Genomic DNA, 15197 nt, shown 5'->3' with positions numbered 1-15197 from the left:
GATGATGCTGTGATAACAGCGCCCTCTAGAATTTACTAGTGATAGGATCAGCATACTCATACATACACTATTTATTTAAAGTTATTGTCTCCACCTGTATAATACAGTTGCTTGTCATTATTTGAATATTGTTTTAAAGTCATGGTGCAGTCCAAATAGGAAAATTTATGGATGATTCTGAAAAGAAACAATCAATTTGATTGTTTTTTGATTTCTATAGTAACATATGGTAACATTTGTATAGTAACATACTGTATGTACTGAAGCTTGTGTGTCTATCAATGTCACAGATGTAGATTCTGTAAGCAAAGGGATGAATGGATAGATAGATAAATGAGTGGGTGGGTGGATGGATGGAGGAATGGGTGGGTAAGTGGATTGACGGATGTGGATAGATGGATGTGGATGGATGAATAGATGGGCGGTTAGTTGGATGGATATGTAGATGGATGGATAGATAGGTAGATGGATAGGTAGATAGATGGATGGATAGATAGATAGATAGATAAATAATCTATACCACTTCACCATATATTCATGCAGGTGATGTGTCAATTAGTGAAGTGAGAGATCCTTGTGCAGGTCGGATAATGGCATACTGATAACTTGTACTTACTCAGCTTATTCATAATTCACTTCCTGTATGTGTAATACCACAACACTAACACAGTTTGAATTGTTTTGGTAATTGAATGAGTTTAATACATCAATGAACTTGGTCGACCAAGGTCTATGTCATTTCACTTTGTTTGTTTTTTTCAAGTAGAAAAACATAGTACAGTTGATTTGTTAACGGGGAATGCCACTTCAGAATCCAAAGTTTATGAAAATACCTTTATTTCCTGGAGAGAAATTCCTCTTTAACCAGAATCCAAAAAAATATCTGTTTCTCATCCATCTGGTCACTTTGAATATGCAATTGTATATGTGTTGAATATATGTATTTTTTCAGCCTTCAGATCGGTACATGGATGATTCTGATGTTGATCAATCCTCACCCAATGGGTCCCCTACAATTTATCATGGCTACCCACCAGTGCCACCAAGTCAGTCGCCATGGATACGCAGACAGACATCACCACAGGACTCGCCTCAAGTTCAACGAAGAATGCATATATCACCTGGTCAGTCACCTCAAACGTACAAACAGACCTCACTCTCTGCGTCTCCGAAAAACTTAAAAACTTCACCAAGTGGGTCACCACAAACACACTGGAGAGGTTCACCTAATTTATCACCTCAAAATTATTGTACATCATCTAGTATGTCCCCCCAAGTTTACAGGAGGGTGATGCCAATATCAAATCCTAATTCACCATTACTCAGCCGCAAAATTACCGAAGCTTCCTCATCTTCTGACTGTACTGACTCGGGAGTAATTCTGAGGAGAACACCATCACCATGGCAACTTGCGACTCCTGCATCACCATTGACGCAGAGAAGAATTACTTCTCCGAGTGTGTTATCATCGTCTCCTGACACTGCTACTTCCCCGGTAACACTCCGGAGAAAAACATCCCAAACCGATCAGCTGCCGTTTTATCTCCAATCTGTCTCAGCAAACTCGTCACCACAAGGTTCACCAGATATGTCACCAAAGATGTCACCGTGTCCATCTCCAAAGACAACTTCTATCTCAAGTTCACAGTCGTCAGGACAAGCAACAACAATGAGTCCAAGTAGTGGAGCAAGACCTAAAGAAAAGGTGAGAAAATCAAATGTCTAAATTCTTATCCTTCTTCTTTTTGTTGTTGTTGACAAATTTGGCTCAGAAGAGGCCTGTCATACTACACTGGGGTGAGACATTGTTCAAAGTAAACAGAGTTAGAGCTTCAATACTCTTGAACCAGTTTACAGCAGAGCCAGATTTGCTAATTTCCACAGCTCTGTTTTAGAGAGTTGGCATGATATAAGGGATGACCGCACAATGTCACACAAGCTCAATATTAAAGCAAACTTCATTCCTTTAGGGGGAAGGGTTCTGGCATCAATGCGATTGCTGAACTTCATTTTTGCACTTTTAACCAAATTTCAATGGAAAACTTTCACTCCTTCAGTGATAACAGCTTTTGTATTTACTACTGAGATGTTGATAAGTTGATAAAAATTTACTTCTAATGTGAGACATGGTTCTGGTTTCTGGTAGTATTTTAAAGTGTTTACAATCACACATTGTTTTTACATTACATCGATCATAGTGGTGTGGCCGCTACAGTTTTCATTGTGGTTTACATCATATATAAGTGTTTGATGTTGTACTTGTGACTGTTTGTTTTGGGATGATGGAGGTTTTTTTTTTACCTAAATGAACGATGTTTGTGTGTTGAACTAAGGTGTGACAATGTGCGATCATCCCCTTAGGTTGATAGGTTTCTCTGTGTACAGTTCTCATGCTTTCTTCAAAGAAAATTTATGATCATGTAAATACGGGTCATTTCAAAACATCAGCTTTTTTCCTGTTACATATAATACTGGACTTTGATCGTTAAAGCCGTACAAAAAAAATACAGTGATGAAGAATGTGACAGTGTTTGTTAGAATAACTCTTGTTGTTTTTGTCGTTGTTGGTGTTGTGCGGCTCCTATTTCATTTTAATGAATTAACTTGTTTTGAAGTGTGTTATGTTTGGAGAGGGAAGGATTTGTAACTCCTACTTAGAGATTTGATGAGACAGACAAGGAGAATACAACAAACATCCCTTGCAATAATGTTGTGATTTCAGGGTGAAAAAAAAGGGGTAGATGAACTGATTTGTATGAGAGATTATCGACAGGAAATATCCTTAGATGAACAGCAGGTGTTTTGGCCTAAGGCTTTGATGACATTTCCTGACCAATTATCAGCAAAATTGAACTGCAGATTGAAATGAGGAATGACCTATAACTTTTTCAGATGGTAATCGAACTCAGAGTTGAGTCACCATTTGTTAATAGGTTGCAGCAAATTGCCTTCATTTGATATCCCAGTGCTTTCCTGCCTGAGTTCAAAGTCTTACAGGAAAACCACAATTCTAACCACATGATGTTTTCCAGAATGAGATTGTCAACAAACATATTGATTAAATAAGTGGGCTGAAAGTAACTTAATTCACTGATTTTGAGAGTATGGTATTAGAAGCATGTGTCCCACACACCAGATTCAAACTTTTACTGTACAGTGGCGGAAGTTTTCTTGATTAGTCTGGGGGTCATTCTGTAGTAGAATTATCTGTCCTACACCTTGGAATTCAAACTTTTAGTAGTACAGAATGGCAAAACTTGATTAGTCAGGACATTGCAGTCTCAGTTCTTGATGACCGTGTTCCAATTCACACTACGTAATGTGTGAAGATAACGTCCCTAATGTAAATCGGAATACAGTCATCAGGAACTCAGACTATGGGCATTGTAGTAGAACCATGTGTCCCACACCATAGATTCAAACTTTTACTGCACCCTGCATAAGAGCAGTATGTACATGTACTTGATTAAGGTACAAATGAAATTTCTACTCTCAGCATCAAAAAATTCCTTGGAAGTGAATCGTAAATTTTGACTGACACAGGGTATATTATTATCGTTAAATGTACAATGGGCTGTTATCATGTGTCTTAGAATAGTTTAATAGAATTCTGTGTCCTACACTGTGGAATTGAAACTGTCACTACAGAAATGGCAGAACCTTGTTAGTCCATAGATGTCTATGGTTAGTCTAGGGTTTTGCAGTAGAACTATGTGTCTCACATACACCTCAGATCTAAGCTATTACTGCATGGAATAGAACTACTTGATCCACACCTTTACCACAAAATGGCAGTTCTTGAAGTGTTTTGGCATAATAAACTTTATAGGTTATCCCGTATTAAATGCTGGACTTTTGCTGACTGTGGGGTAACAGGCCTTATGGTAGGTTTGACCTTAGAAGTGTATGTAAACTCATAGTATGGGAGGCTATAGTTAATGCATGGAGGTTATAGTAATTTGCGGAGGTTATTTAGTTAAGGCCCGTCTTTGAACATGATATATCTTCACCACAGGATGACATTGAGACACAGAATCCAAAGTATTAGAGAAAATATCTAAAACAAAATGAAGCTCAGAAAGTCCGGGGAAAAAGTGTCCTGCAGAATTACATACACACAATTGATCAAAGTTTATGTTTTGTCCAAGTTGTCGTGATGAAATATCTCAGTGTTCATTCAAATGTAGGGAATATTAGAAGCATGACTTTGACCACCCTAATTAATGATAACTATATAGATGTATTTCTGTCCAGTGAACTAGGAGGTCCTCCTTGACCAGAATGACCTGCATATACACATTACACTTTATGTGTGTGGCATAAAATGGCTTGGTAAATCTTTTAGACCCTGAAGAAGACCTCCTGTGTGAGGTCAAGAAACATTTAGTAATAAAAGCTTAACGGAATTGTCAACTTTTTTTTATCAAACCAAAAATTTTTATCCAGGCCTCAAAAACATTTTCTCGGGCTATGGTCAGAAAAATGTTCAAAGTTATCATTACAGACTTGAATTGATAGCTCTTTTCCTGCTGCACGTTTTGAAAAAACAATGTATTCAAAATTGAAAATGTTTTTGTTTGAACTGAGAAATTTATGTGGATTGCAGAAAACTTCACTTCAAGAGCACATTATCCTCATACAAATTACCATATTTATAATCAAACAGTTTACAATTTCCATAATTTCCATCATGAATAACAAACTCATGTCTAATACTGATGTGTTTGGTCAATTACAAGTCACCTAATTTACATATCAATCACTTTAGGTTATAACTATTTGCATATCAATCACTGTTTGATGTTGATCTATCACTGCAGGCTTCTAATTTACATATATTCCTGATGGCTGCTTATTTACATATTACCCAGCAGGCTGCTTATTTACATATCACTGTAGGAGTTCTTGCAGAGTTCTTCTAGCTGAAGATTGAATTATTACTGAACATACCACAAATAGAAATTTAAATATAATCTTGCTGATAAATATAGTGTCATGTGTCACTTTGTGTTATTTTGGGACAGTAGATGATAAGAATGTTGACTGTTTTGACAAGATAAGGAGGTATGTCATGTTCATATGAAACCTTGTACATATATCAATAGTCCATATATCACTATTTTGGTACTTTGCTGTGGTTTCCGATGTCATAGAAGTGTGAAATTTAGTGACGCATGATGACGTAGCTTTTTATATTTCATTATCACCGATGACTTCACTTCGCTGATACTGTGGCCAGGGAGAGTTTGAACCACGTTGCATATGGTATCAAAGATAGTAATATCATAAGTGGAGATAACTATTTGTGTGAGTATTTCAAAATTGTCACCAAATTTATCCTCAACTATTTTGGAGATATGATTGTCCTGTTTTATTCAAATACAATGTAAGTTGGTGTATATATACTTTTGGTTTATCTCTAGCGAACACCAAACTGTTTACTCTTGTTAGCCCTTAGTGTTTACAAATGATTTGTGTTTTGTAAAAGTTTCAAACATTATGATGTTTATAATGTTTTGTTGAAATCAGTCCCCATGGGGCATCACTGCCTCAAGGTCCTTAGAAATGAACATCTTCTGAAAAGTAGGGGTTGTAGAAGATAACTAGAATGCATCATGAACGTTTCCATGGTGATGAGCATGTGACAAAATGTTGAGTTTTTAGAGAATCTGTAATCATGATGTTTTATCTTGACATTGAATATAAATTAGTGGTGTGTTGAAAGCAGACTTTCGTAATGTTTTGGTATATTGTGACTCAAGTTATATACAGCTGCCCCCTGTCATGATGACTGCTTGGAATGAAATAGCCCAGTTTGTGCCAAGTCAAAGTGCATCAAATGATAACAAAGCTATCAAATAGCGGTGTTGTATTGGACTGAGAGCTTTCCCTTATCACTTTCTGCAGATTGTGTGTCTGTACTTTAATCTGTGCACAGTTTTAATGGTCTCTTTAAGTCCACAATCTGTGCTTTATGGTAATCCACGTCAAACTAAAGTGGTACATTTTGTGATAGTTTGGTCTCCTATTCTGCCATTTCATCAAGGTTCTCTGCATCAGCTCAACGTATTGTAAGTATTACTGCACAATTTGTCATATTTTGAAAAGTTTCCAGTATAAGTTTTGCTCTTTTTGGTGCATAAGTCTGATTCCTTGGAAACACTGTGTAGTTGTAATGATACTGTTACTGGTGGTGTTTGTGTACAAGTTTGTCATATTCGATACTGTCGTTTTCCATGGGTTGAAAATATGAGTACCTTACAAGCCAGCTAAACTGCCACCGGGGCTAGTGAAGAACAGTGTGCAACCATGATAAATGATACAAAACATGTCTGTGTTAAGGGGTCTAACTCTATTTCTATCCCAATCTCAACCCATACCTAACTCTTTAACCTAAACAAAGTGTGTAACTATTTCTCAACCTGTCCACTTTTCCGCATGTCATGTTTGTCTCTGAATCTTACAAGATTTTAATCATTTGCTGTATCACAGAGTTTATACCCTATTGCTGAAAAGCATATACAGATAAGTATTTAGCTCACTGTATAAAAACACCAGCTGACTTGTGTCTCTGTATTATAGTTGTTTTCTTTCTTTCTTGCTGAAGGACTTTCCCTATAACCTCTCCTTGGCTCTGTTTGACAAATGACATTACCAGGTGTCTTTTGTCTGTCATAAAAATAAACATCAACAGATTTAACTGAAAAGTATCGTGGTTTGTTACAGTAATCTTATCATGTCATTCACACACAATAGTAACATTTGGTTAGGTTTTGTTTTGTATGGTTTAAAAGTCCACCCGTCTCAGAGAATGGAAAGATATATTCCAAGTACAGTCTATGCAGACACTATTGGTATCCAAACTGTACCCCAAATGATAGTGTTGGTGCCCATAGTGGTTCTGAGATATCCAGTGTTCATTCCAGGGCACCCTGTTTTCATAAAGACACCAATGCCAGGTCCCATCATTGCATCATGGTTCCAACTTAATTCCTCCCACTTGAGGGCTGTATGTGTACCTGTATTTGTACCAGACTGCCTCTTTCCCCAGAAGGATAGTATTGGTCCATGTATTGGTTTCAGGCAACCTTGGTCCTTCCCAAGAAGAACACTATTGTTTCCAATTTTAGTACAAAGCTAATGTCTTCCAAAACAAGGACAGCATTGGTGCCTGTGGTTCCTGACTGTCCCCTCCTCCTGAAGGACAGTATATTGATCCTAGTATTAGTATCAGGCTGCCTTTTCCCCACTGAGGGACAACATTCATCCTCATAATTTGTTCATTTACCCCCTCCCCCTACAGTATTTGTACCAAGGTTTCCTTTACTAATTAGGACTTAATTTGTGCCAATTTTGGTAATTAAGGCTGCCCCTTCTCCAGAAAGGCAGTCTTGCAAGCACTATCGGTTCAGGTTATCCCCTCCAAGCACATATGGTTATTCCATATAATACTAATAATCTGAATGGCAATGGATGATGGATTTCCTATCCAGTGTCTTTATTCCCACCAGCTATCCACAAGGACATCCTTGGTTTACATTACACCAATATATAAACATTCACAATATATGTAATCTATTTATCATTGGAAAGGGTTTAGGTATGATAATGATCCACCAACTGTTGAAAACTTTCACATAGAACTGTTTCATGAAGGGTGACATTTTATCAAGGTAACATTTGTACTTTCAGAATAACATAAAGTTTGTAGCACATCTAGGTTCATTTGGGTGTTGATCTGAGTATTTCTACACATGGTGTTTATACTTCTAGTTTTCTGACGAGAGACAAAACAAAATCCAGACCAAAGCGCCAGACTGCCTTTCTCCCAATCTAGCTCTATGTGACCCAACTATTCATAGTAAACCACTAGATAGAAATAACACCATGTATAAGTAGTTCTGTAATTGATGTGCAATACCAGTACATGTTGTTGTTGTAATTGCTGGACCAGAGAATGTATTACTAAACTAATCCAAGCGTGTACTAATCCAAGCGTGACCTCCTGTGAGATCTGTGCCAATATTTCCATACTAACAATCGTGACTGTATACATATATGTTCAGTGATAGTGAATTCCTAGCATGCCTAGGAGATATCTTGTATATTTTGTTCACTGTAGGCCAGCTATTCCCCACTGATAGGAAAACTGACCTCTGTTAGTGATAGTTGGCATGATACATGTATTTTAAAGCATCATGTTCCTGTTCTCTGGTTTCACTATTACTGGACTAATAACCCAGAAACTTAATTGTCTTGGTGTTGCTATCTCAAGAAACGATCTGTACACTATATGCTAGTTTTCTATTTCAAGTTATAGCATGCATAAAATCCATAGTTTTGACTTTTTCATTTAAGAAGTGTAATATTACGATGTGGATAAACCATTAAAGGCGGAAAGCATTAAACTTTGGGTGAGAATAAAGTTGTCTGGAAGCGCCAAAGAAAAAGTTAGTCCTGAACCATTGTAATCATATCTAATTTTCAATAGTTCCACTGATACCAATGTGAGAACCTGGGATTGAATCCTTGGCCTTTTATACCATTCTATAAAGCACTCACCTGTATTATACATATAGTGATTTCATGACATCAGCTCCGTCAAACAAAACATTTTGTCCAGCAATAAAGTTTTTCCTGCCCATCCTTTCCCACCACCACTACTACAAAATGGAACATCACGAACCTGGAATATACATCATCCATGTTTATCAATATACATCTCAGTTTGCCGACGTGTTTCTAAAAATACAGATCACCTACTTCATATTATGAAGTTTTGCTGTTTGTGATTTTTACCCTCCTTGGACTGAATTCACAAAACATTGAATGTTAAAAATCATTGACTGTAAATACAGCAAACTAAAGAATGTATCTATAAATACATTTACTACATACAAAACTTTGTGTGATGTTTGTAATTTTTACCAACTCTAATCTTATCACACAGTAGCAGTAATATAAATATTTTGATGTGTGTGATGTTGACCATGGCTTAACTTTTCACATATATATAACCGGTAATGACATATAACATTGACCTAGCTACAATACTTCTAGTTAGTCACCTTAATGTATATATAATTGGCTTTTACATGTAACTATACCAAGGCTATGACCACACTGAAGTCTGGTAATTCTCAGCTAAGAAGGGTAATCTAGAGGCTATTCGTGGCTTCCAATCTCTTCTGACTTGAGATTCAAAGCCATGGGTTGCGCAGCCTCTAGACAAAGCTAAGGGTGACCATATTTGTGATTCTTATCCTGATCATAAAACCGTAAAAATGATTGATCGGTCGGTTGAAAAAAGAGAGAACAAAGTGTGTGTATATGCTGGGTGAGGGGGGTACCACTGGTCAGCTCAGGTAGGGGTGTGTGGCCATGCAGTACTGGAAACCTCAGGCCCCATTTTAGACCCACTTTGACCAAAAATCATTACCCCATTTTAGATCATTACAGGTTTTTGAAAAGATGAAAGTTTAGACCTAAATACATTTTCCTCAGGAGGCAACATTTTGGGACAATTAATGGCAGTTATGATTTGGTAAAGGACAATAGACCACATTTTACACCAGGCAAAATAGAAAATAATGCAAAATGGACCCCGTTTGAGAATCTTCAGCTTAAAAAAAAACATCCCATTTTAGACCAAAGGGCAAGAAAATGCACCCCAAAGGGCGGCACATATATGTATACTCAAATAAGGGAAGTAGCCCCCTAGGGTGTATATGTTGGTGATGCTTTCAATTCATAACCATACTTATAATATACTCTGGATGCCTACAAAATGTCAACTAAAGTCAACAGGAAAGTATGAACAATTTGTATTATTAAAGGGTCTTGTATTTCATTAAACACTAAATTTAGCCCATATAAGGCACTTGCAGCGACATAGTACTAGCCTACCTGTAGATATGTAGGACTAATGTATGTTATAACACTATTTCTGCTATCCTAAATGACATTTGTTGTTGTTGAATTTTCACGCCATCTAACGAATCAAAATGTCATTTAGGATAGCGGAAATAGTGTTGTAGTGTTTAGTCCTACACACATTTACAGGTAGGCTACTTACATGTAACGGTGGCACCATCTTACTACAAGTAATGTTGTGAATTTTTTCTGATTTGGCCATATTAAAGAAGGCATCAATTTTTTACTACTTTGTTGAATCAAAGAAAATAGGGTTGGTGAGGTAATGAGAAACTTAGAAATAAATAGGCATGTCCTATTAAAGATAAAGTCAACTGCATCTGTAAAACTCACTAAGTAAGCCTCCAGACATAGAGCCCCTGCTGACTTTGGTTGCCATAGCATTGAATCAGACCTGTCAATCAAATATTTGCTACATCATTATACATCCCATTAACAACTAGGCTCCAATTAAAGTCATATAGGCTGGCTGTCTCTCAATGTAATTATTTTTCCATTTAAAACTTTCATTTTTTCATCAATGTCTATATAAAAATAATTAAGTTTTAATATTCTGTTAACCAGTTCAATTTATTTTTAATTTTTTTTGATAAATAGTTAATGGAATATTTGAATTGAATAGAATAGAATTAGGCATATTTGTCTTTGATGCAACATTATTTTCCCATCAATTTTAATTTTACCTTAAAAATGCAGACGAGGATGTATTTTTTTATTATCTTGTATTTTAATATCATTAGAATCATGTGACATCTTTGTACTAATCATGGTATGTGTTGGCGTTGTTTATCTTCAGCTATTTTGATGATCATGTGACCATCCTTGAACCAATCACATCGATCATTTCATTTTGTTTGCTGCAGTACTCTGATTGGATGTCCATTATCATGTGACTATCCTTGCACCAATCACATACTTTACACTTGTTTGATGCAGTCTCATGGTCTGATTAGATGTCCACAGAGTTAATATGTCAAATTGAGATTCAAAGACACCCTATCAACATTTCCAAAGTATTTTTTTTACCATGTTTACTATAAACTATATTTTCTATTTTTGTACATCTTTATCTGGTTTAAGAATCTAACAAATATGTTGCCGTTGTATGAAATAGAAACACACCAACGTTGTATTGAATACTAAGTCTCTGAGAGATTTTATGATCTGAGTTGAATATTTTGTGAAACATATAGATTTAGAGCATCATCATACATCACCACCCTCTATGGCATTGCTTCAGTCGGGAGGGGGGGGGATGCTCTGGCTTGTGAGAATGGATTTGAGTGTCAAGAGAAAACCTTGGGCCCCTATATAGCTTCACTTGATGATTGATGCAAACCTTGAAAGAAAGCAAAAAAAAAAAAGAAAACTGACAGAGATAGCTTGGTGAATAGTGTACAGAATGGGACTGTGTGCCTTCCTGTATGTATCACAGAACTGAGAAGGTCCAGATATCAAACTTCCATGTCTCAAAGTACCTGCTGTTTTGATTGAAGGGTGAAGGTGAAATCATGTTGAGTCTTGTACTTACATAAAGCCAAGTGTAAAGGCCTCATTAACTGTCAATAATAGACTATAAACATTGGATCAGATTACAGGCAAAACTGTCAATACAAATAAACTAATCAAAGTAGGTAATTAGTCACATGACAGTTAATGCTATTTTGTAAGTTGAAGTTCATCAAGGACCACTCAACGTCTAAGTTCTTTCAAAGCGTCTTTCAAGAAAGATCAGTGAATCAACAACAATATGTCAGCAGAGTATACAGCTTGATAATACATGGTTGACGGGTATTGGTGTAATATGCTGCATGTTCCAGGTTTAGCTGCATGAGTCTCACTTTTCTTGTTGACAAAGATTTCCTGTTTATGTTGGAGAGTAAAAGGTGAGAAGAAAGGAAGTTTTTAGAAGTGCGATTGGTGGTTCATTGTCCATGTCATATCAGTTTTCTTAGGAATGTGGTGTGGGCCTAATGTATGTATTCATATGACAGTGATGTACTGAGTTCACTGGCCTAAGCTTACTAGTCTAGAGACTCCCCTATCTGGTTCAATATATTCATGAAAACATTGTCAAGCCAGAAAGCCAAATCTCTAGCCTCAGGGTATAAAAGTAGCTTGACTAAAAGATTGGTTTGATGTGTGTTGGGGGGACGTATTGCCCAGAGACTTGGCTTTTGACAATACTGCCCATGGCAGCCTGTGAATGTGCACACTGAGCAAGTGCATTGAAGTCCCTGGGCTCTATATGACCCTGGCTGCATCATAACAGGCATGAGATAGCCCGGTCATGAAAGGGTTAACTGAATTTTTGGAATAACACCCATGGAACTACAGAATAGGACACACTTCCACAATGATTTTAAACAATGATTTCCATTAATAGTTGGGTTGAAAGTGTGGATTTGATCATACCTATGAATAGAATGGAATAGAATCTTTATTGCATCTGTTAAGAAAACTACATTTCTTCATAGGATTTTCTGCAATAAGTGTTTACATCGTTGCAATTAATTGCTACAGCATCTGTTATGACACCGTGCAAAACGTGTCGTCCCAACAGTGTCGCGGAAGAAATAATAGGCAAGTTCAATGGCCCTAATTGGCTGAAAGTTGAGTATGGGTGTTCATACCATTGTAACTTAAGTCACAGGAATCAAATAGACTCTGATGTAAAGGTTAATTTTCACTTGCCTTTTGGCTATTAGTATTTTGTTCAATACCCATGGTACTAGACCATTGTAGGCATACAATAATGATTTCAAGTTCATTGGCCACTTGACTGAAAATGTTATAGGTTTTGATGTTTGTGGCTCGACCATTGTAGGCTGCAGATTCAAAAAATGTGTAAAGTTCACTGTCCGCATGGATAACTGTATACTGGGTCAATACCCGCAATCTGTACCTTGTATAGCTTGAAGGCAGTACTAACCTCTAAACTGATTACTGACTATTAAGTACTATGTAAATTTGGCATGTTTGTACAAATTCTTGACTTTCTGTAACTTTGCATTTACCCTTTTTCTTGGAATTTGTGATGCAGGATGTCAGTGGATGGTGATGGCAATTTTAATATTGTACAAACAGAAATTTGTAAATGCCTATCTTTTTGCTCCTCTACTTAGCAGTCTTAATTTTGTGAATTTTAATGACCATGATGGCTTCAACTTCAGGCATGTTATATATTTCAACTGAACTGTATGATGTATTGTTGCTGAAAATGTTTGGGGCAACATGATATAGATTATTACTAACTTGACTGCGATGTTTTTCGTCTATGTTATCATATTAAAAACCATCAAAATATATGTGAATGTAATACAATTCTTGATGTGAAAAGACAATAGTAAGATTTGAGTATTTATCATTCATGTCGTGGTTCGAGTCATAATGGTTGAAAGATTAGAGTCCAGGCGCCTGTTTGTCATCTACATTAGTTGCCAGTTCAAGCCTTGCTACTGTCAATTGTTTCTGAATGGCTAAACCAAGTCCTTTGGCAAGATTTGAACAACCATAATGCCCCGGTGGTATAAGTAGGGACTTGGTAGGATAGATGTTGTTATGTGAAGGATTTTGTCCCATGCGCTTATAGTGACATTAGGAATGGTATACTCCCCAGGGAGTTAAGGCCGTTGTACCACTCTAGGTCTATGTACATTCAAGGGTAAATCTTGTACAGTGCTTTGATTGAACACATATACATTGTATATAGGAGATCACGATATTAAAACTTATATTATTGTTTGTCTAGACTTGTTATCACAAAATTGTGTTTATTTGTAGATAAAAATAGATGTGTTGATAGCGTTGTTTTTGTTACATTTGGAGAACATCCTTCATAACTCTATCAAAATACACTTATCTTTGAAGAATGCCAATACAAAGATAGATATATCAATAAATATGTTATCAGAGCTAACAGATATTATTGAAGGACTTGCTTTTGTACCAAAATATATGAAAATTGTCACCTTCTCCTTGTCTGTCAGCAGATAACATTGTAGATGAATGGGAGTTGAATCAAGTTCAGTTCTGACCTGCCATATGCCATGATTAATCATTCTAGTCCATTAAAAGTTAGTGAATGTGAACTTCATATGTTGTAAAAGTTTTATTTTGATGAATGACTTGGCCCAAGTCCAGGTGTAGACATGTGACAGTGACTTTACTCTGTAATCATGTGGTCATAATACCAGAGATCGTTTAAAATGGGAGGGTGTCTTTAAACTTTTAGCTAAACCATGCAGTCACCACCCTTCTTGTTTGATTTGTCACTCAGATATTAAAGCATCAAACTGCGAGTCCCATATGTGTTCAGGGAAAAGCCAAAATTGTATTTTATTTTCTAACTGATAAATCAACGTTTCAACTTGACTACTGCTACATCCCCGCCCAATCTGATTAAAATCTGATGTGGTGAAAGTGGCTAGGTGTCTTTATTTACCTCTATTTCCATCATTTTATGTCGTTTGTTTTGTTCCAGGTGATAGCCACCTTTCCACATCTGACCCTGTTTAATAGAAAATCTTGTTTGAACTTGCGCTTTTGAGTAGCCAACCAGGTTGAGCTTTACATTGGCAGCTAGTTGCTCACACTGAAGAAATTGAAAAACCAAACAAATAAATGTACAAATGGAGGATTGCGTTGACGACATGACCCGTCAGTGGCGGCGTGGTTTCTCCGAACGATTTTGAAAGAAGCATGATGATTGGTTGAAGAAACCTTTCAAGATCCTTGAAATTCAAACAAAGATTTTCTATTACACAGGGTCAGATGTGGGAAGGCGGCTATCACCCAAAACAAAATAAATGACACAAAATGATGGAAATAGAGGTAAATAAAGACATCTAGCCGCTTTCACCACATCAGATTTTAAGCAGATTGCATCCCCACTGTGCACCGCAACTATGTAATCGTTTCTTTTGCAGTAGAAGTTGTCTGAGGGTGTGTATTAAATGTCATGTTACATGATGGAAACACCAAGCCTACATCATTTTAACAGTAATATGGTCTGAGTTTGGAACTAATTCACAAAAAATATGTTGATTGTTAGATGGACTTCCCTTCTGTGCAGTCTCAGAATCAGTAATTTTGTGGCCGAGTGTAGGAATGGATGATTATAGTTTACATTATTTCTGCCTACTATCCACTCATACCTCTCAGTTTGAAACTAACCAGATGGAGCGGTATCGGCAATCAAAACTCTTTGAAATGGAAATGAGTTTGTAACATTTTCTGTTTAGTATCTCACTTCGACTGTTCAT

The 15197-nt window shown here is 36.6% G+C and overlaps 1 protein-coding gene across 1 annotated transcript in view; it reads left to right on the top strand.

The window, feature by feature from the left end:
* The first annotated feature begins 1511 nt into the window (after positions 1 to 1511).
* The window catches only part of LOC144439528 (rho GTPase-activating protein 7-like), a 100300-nt gene continuing 86614 nt past the window's right edge, over positions 1512 to 15197 (top strand). The window contains exon 1 of the mRNA XM_078128827.1: positions 1512 to 1705. Coding sequence (XP_077984953.1) covers positions 1589 to 1705 — 117 coding nt within the window. The 5' untranslated portion in view covers positions 1512 to 1588. The remainder of the gene's footprint in view (positions 1706 to 15197) is intronic.

The sequence above is a fragment of the Glandiceps talaboti genome, chromosome 8 (assembly GCF_964340395.1).
Source record: "Glandiceps talaboti chromosome 8, keGlaTala1.1, whole genome shotgun sequence".
In the NCBI taxonomy this organism is placed as follows: Eukaryota; Metazoa; Hemichordata; class Enteropneusta; family Spengelidae; genus Glandiceps; species Glandiceps talaboti.
Note: the sequence above shows the minus strand (reverse complement) of the source record. Positions and strands in the feature narration are given on the sequence as shown.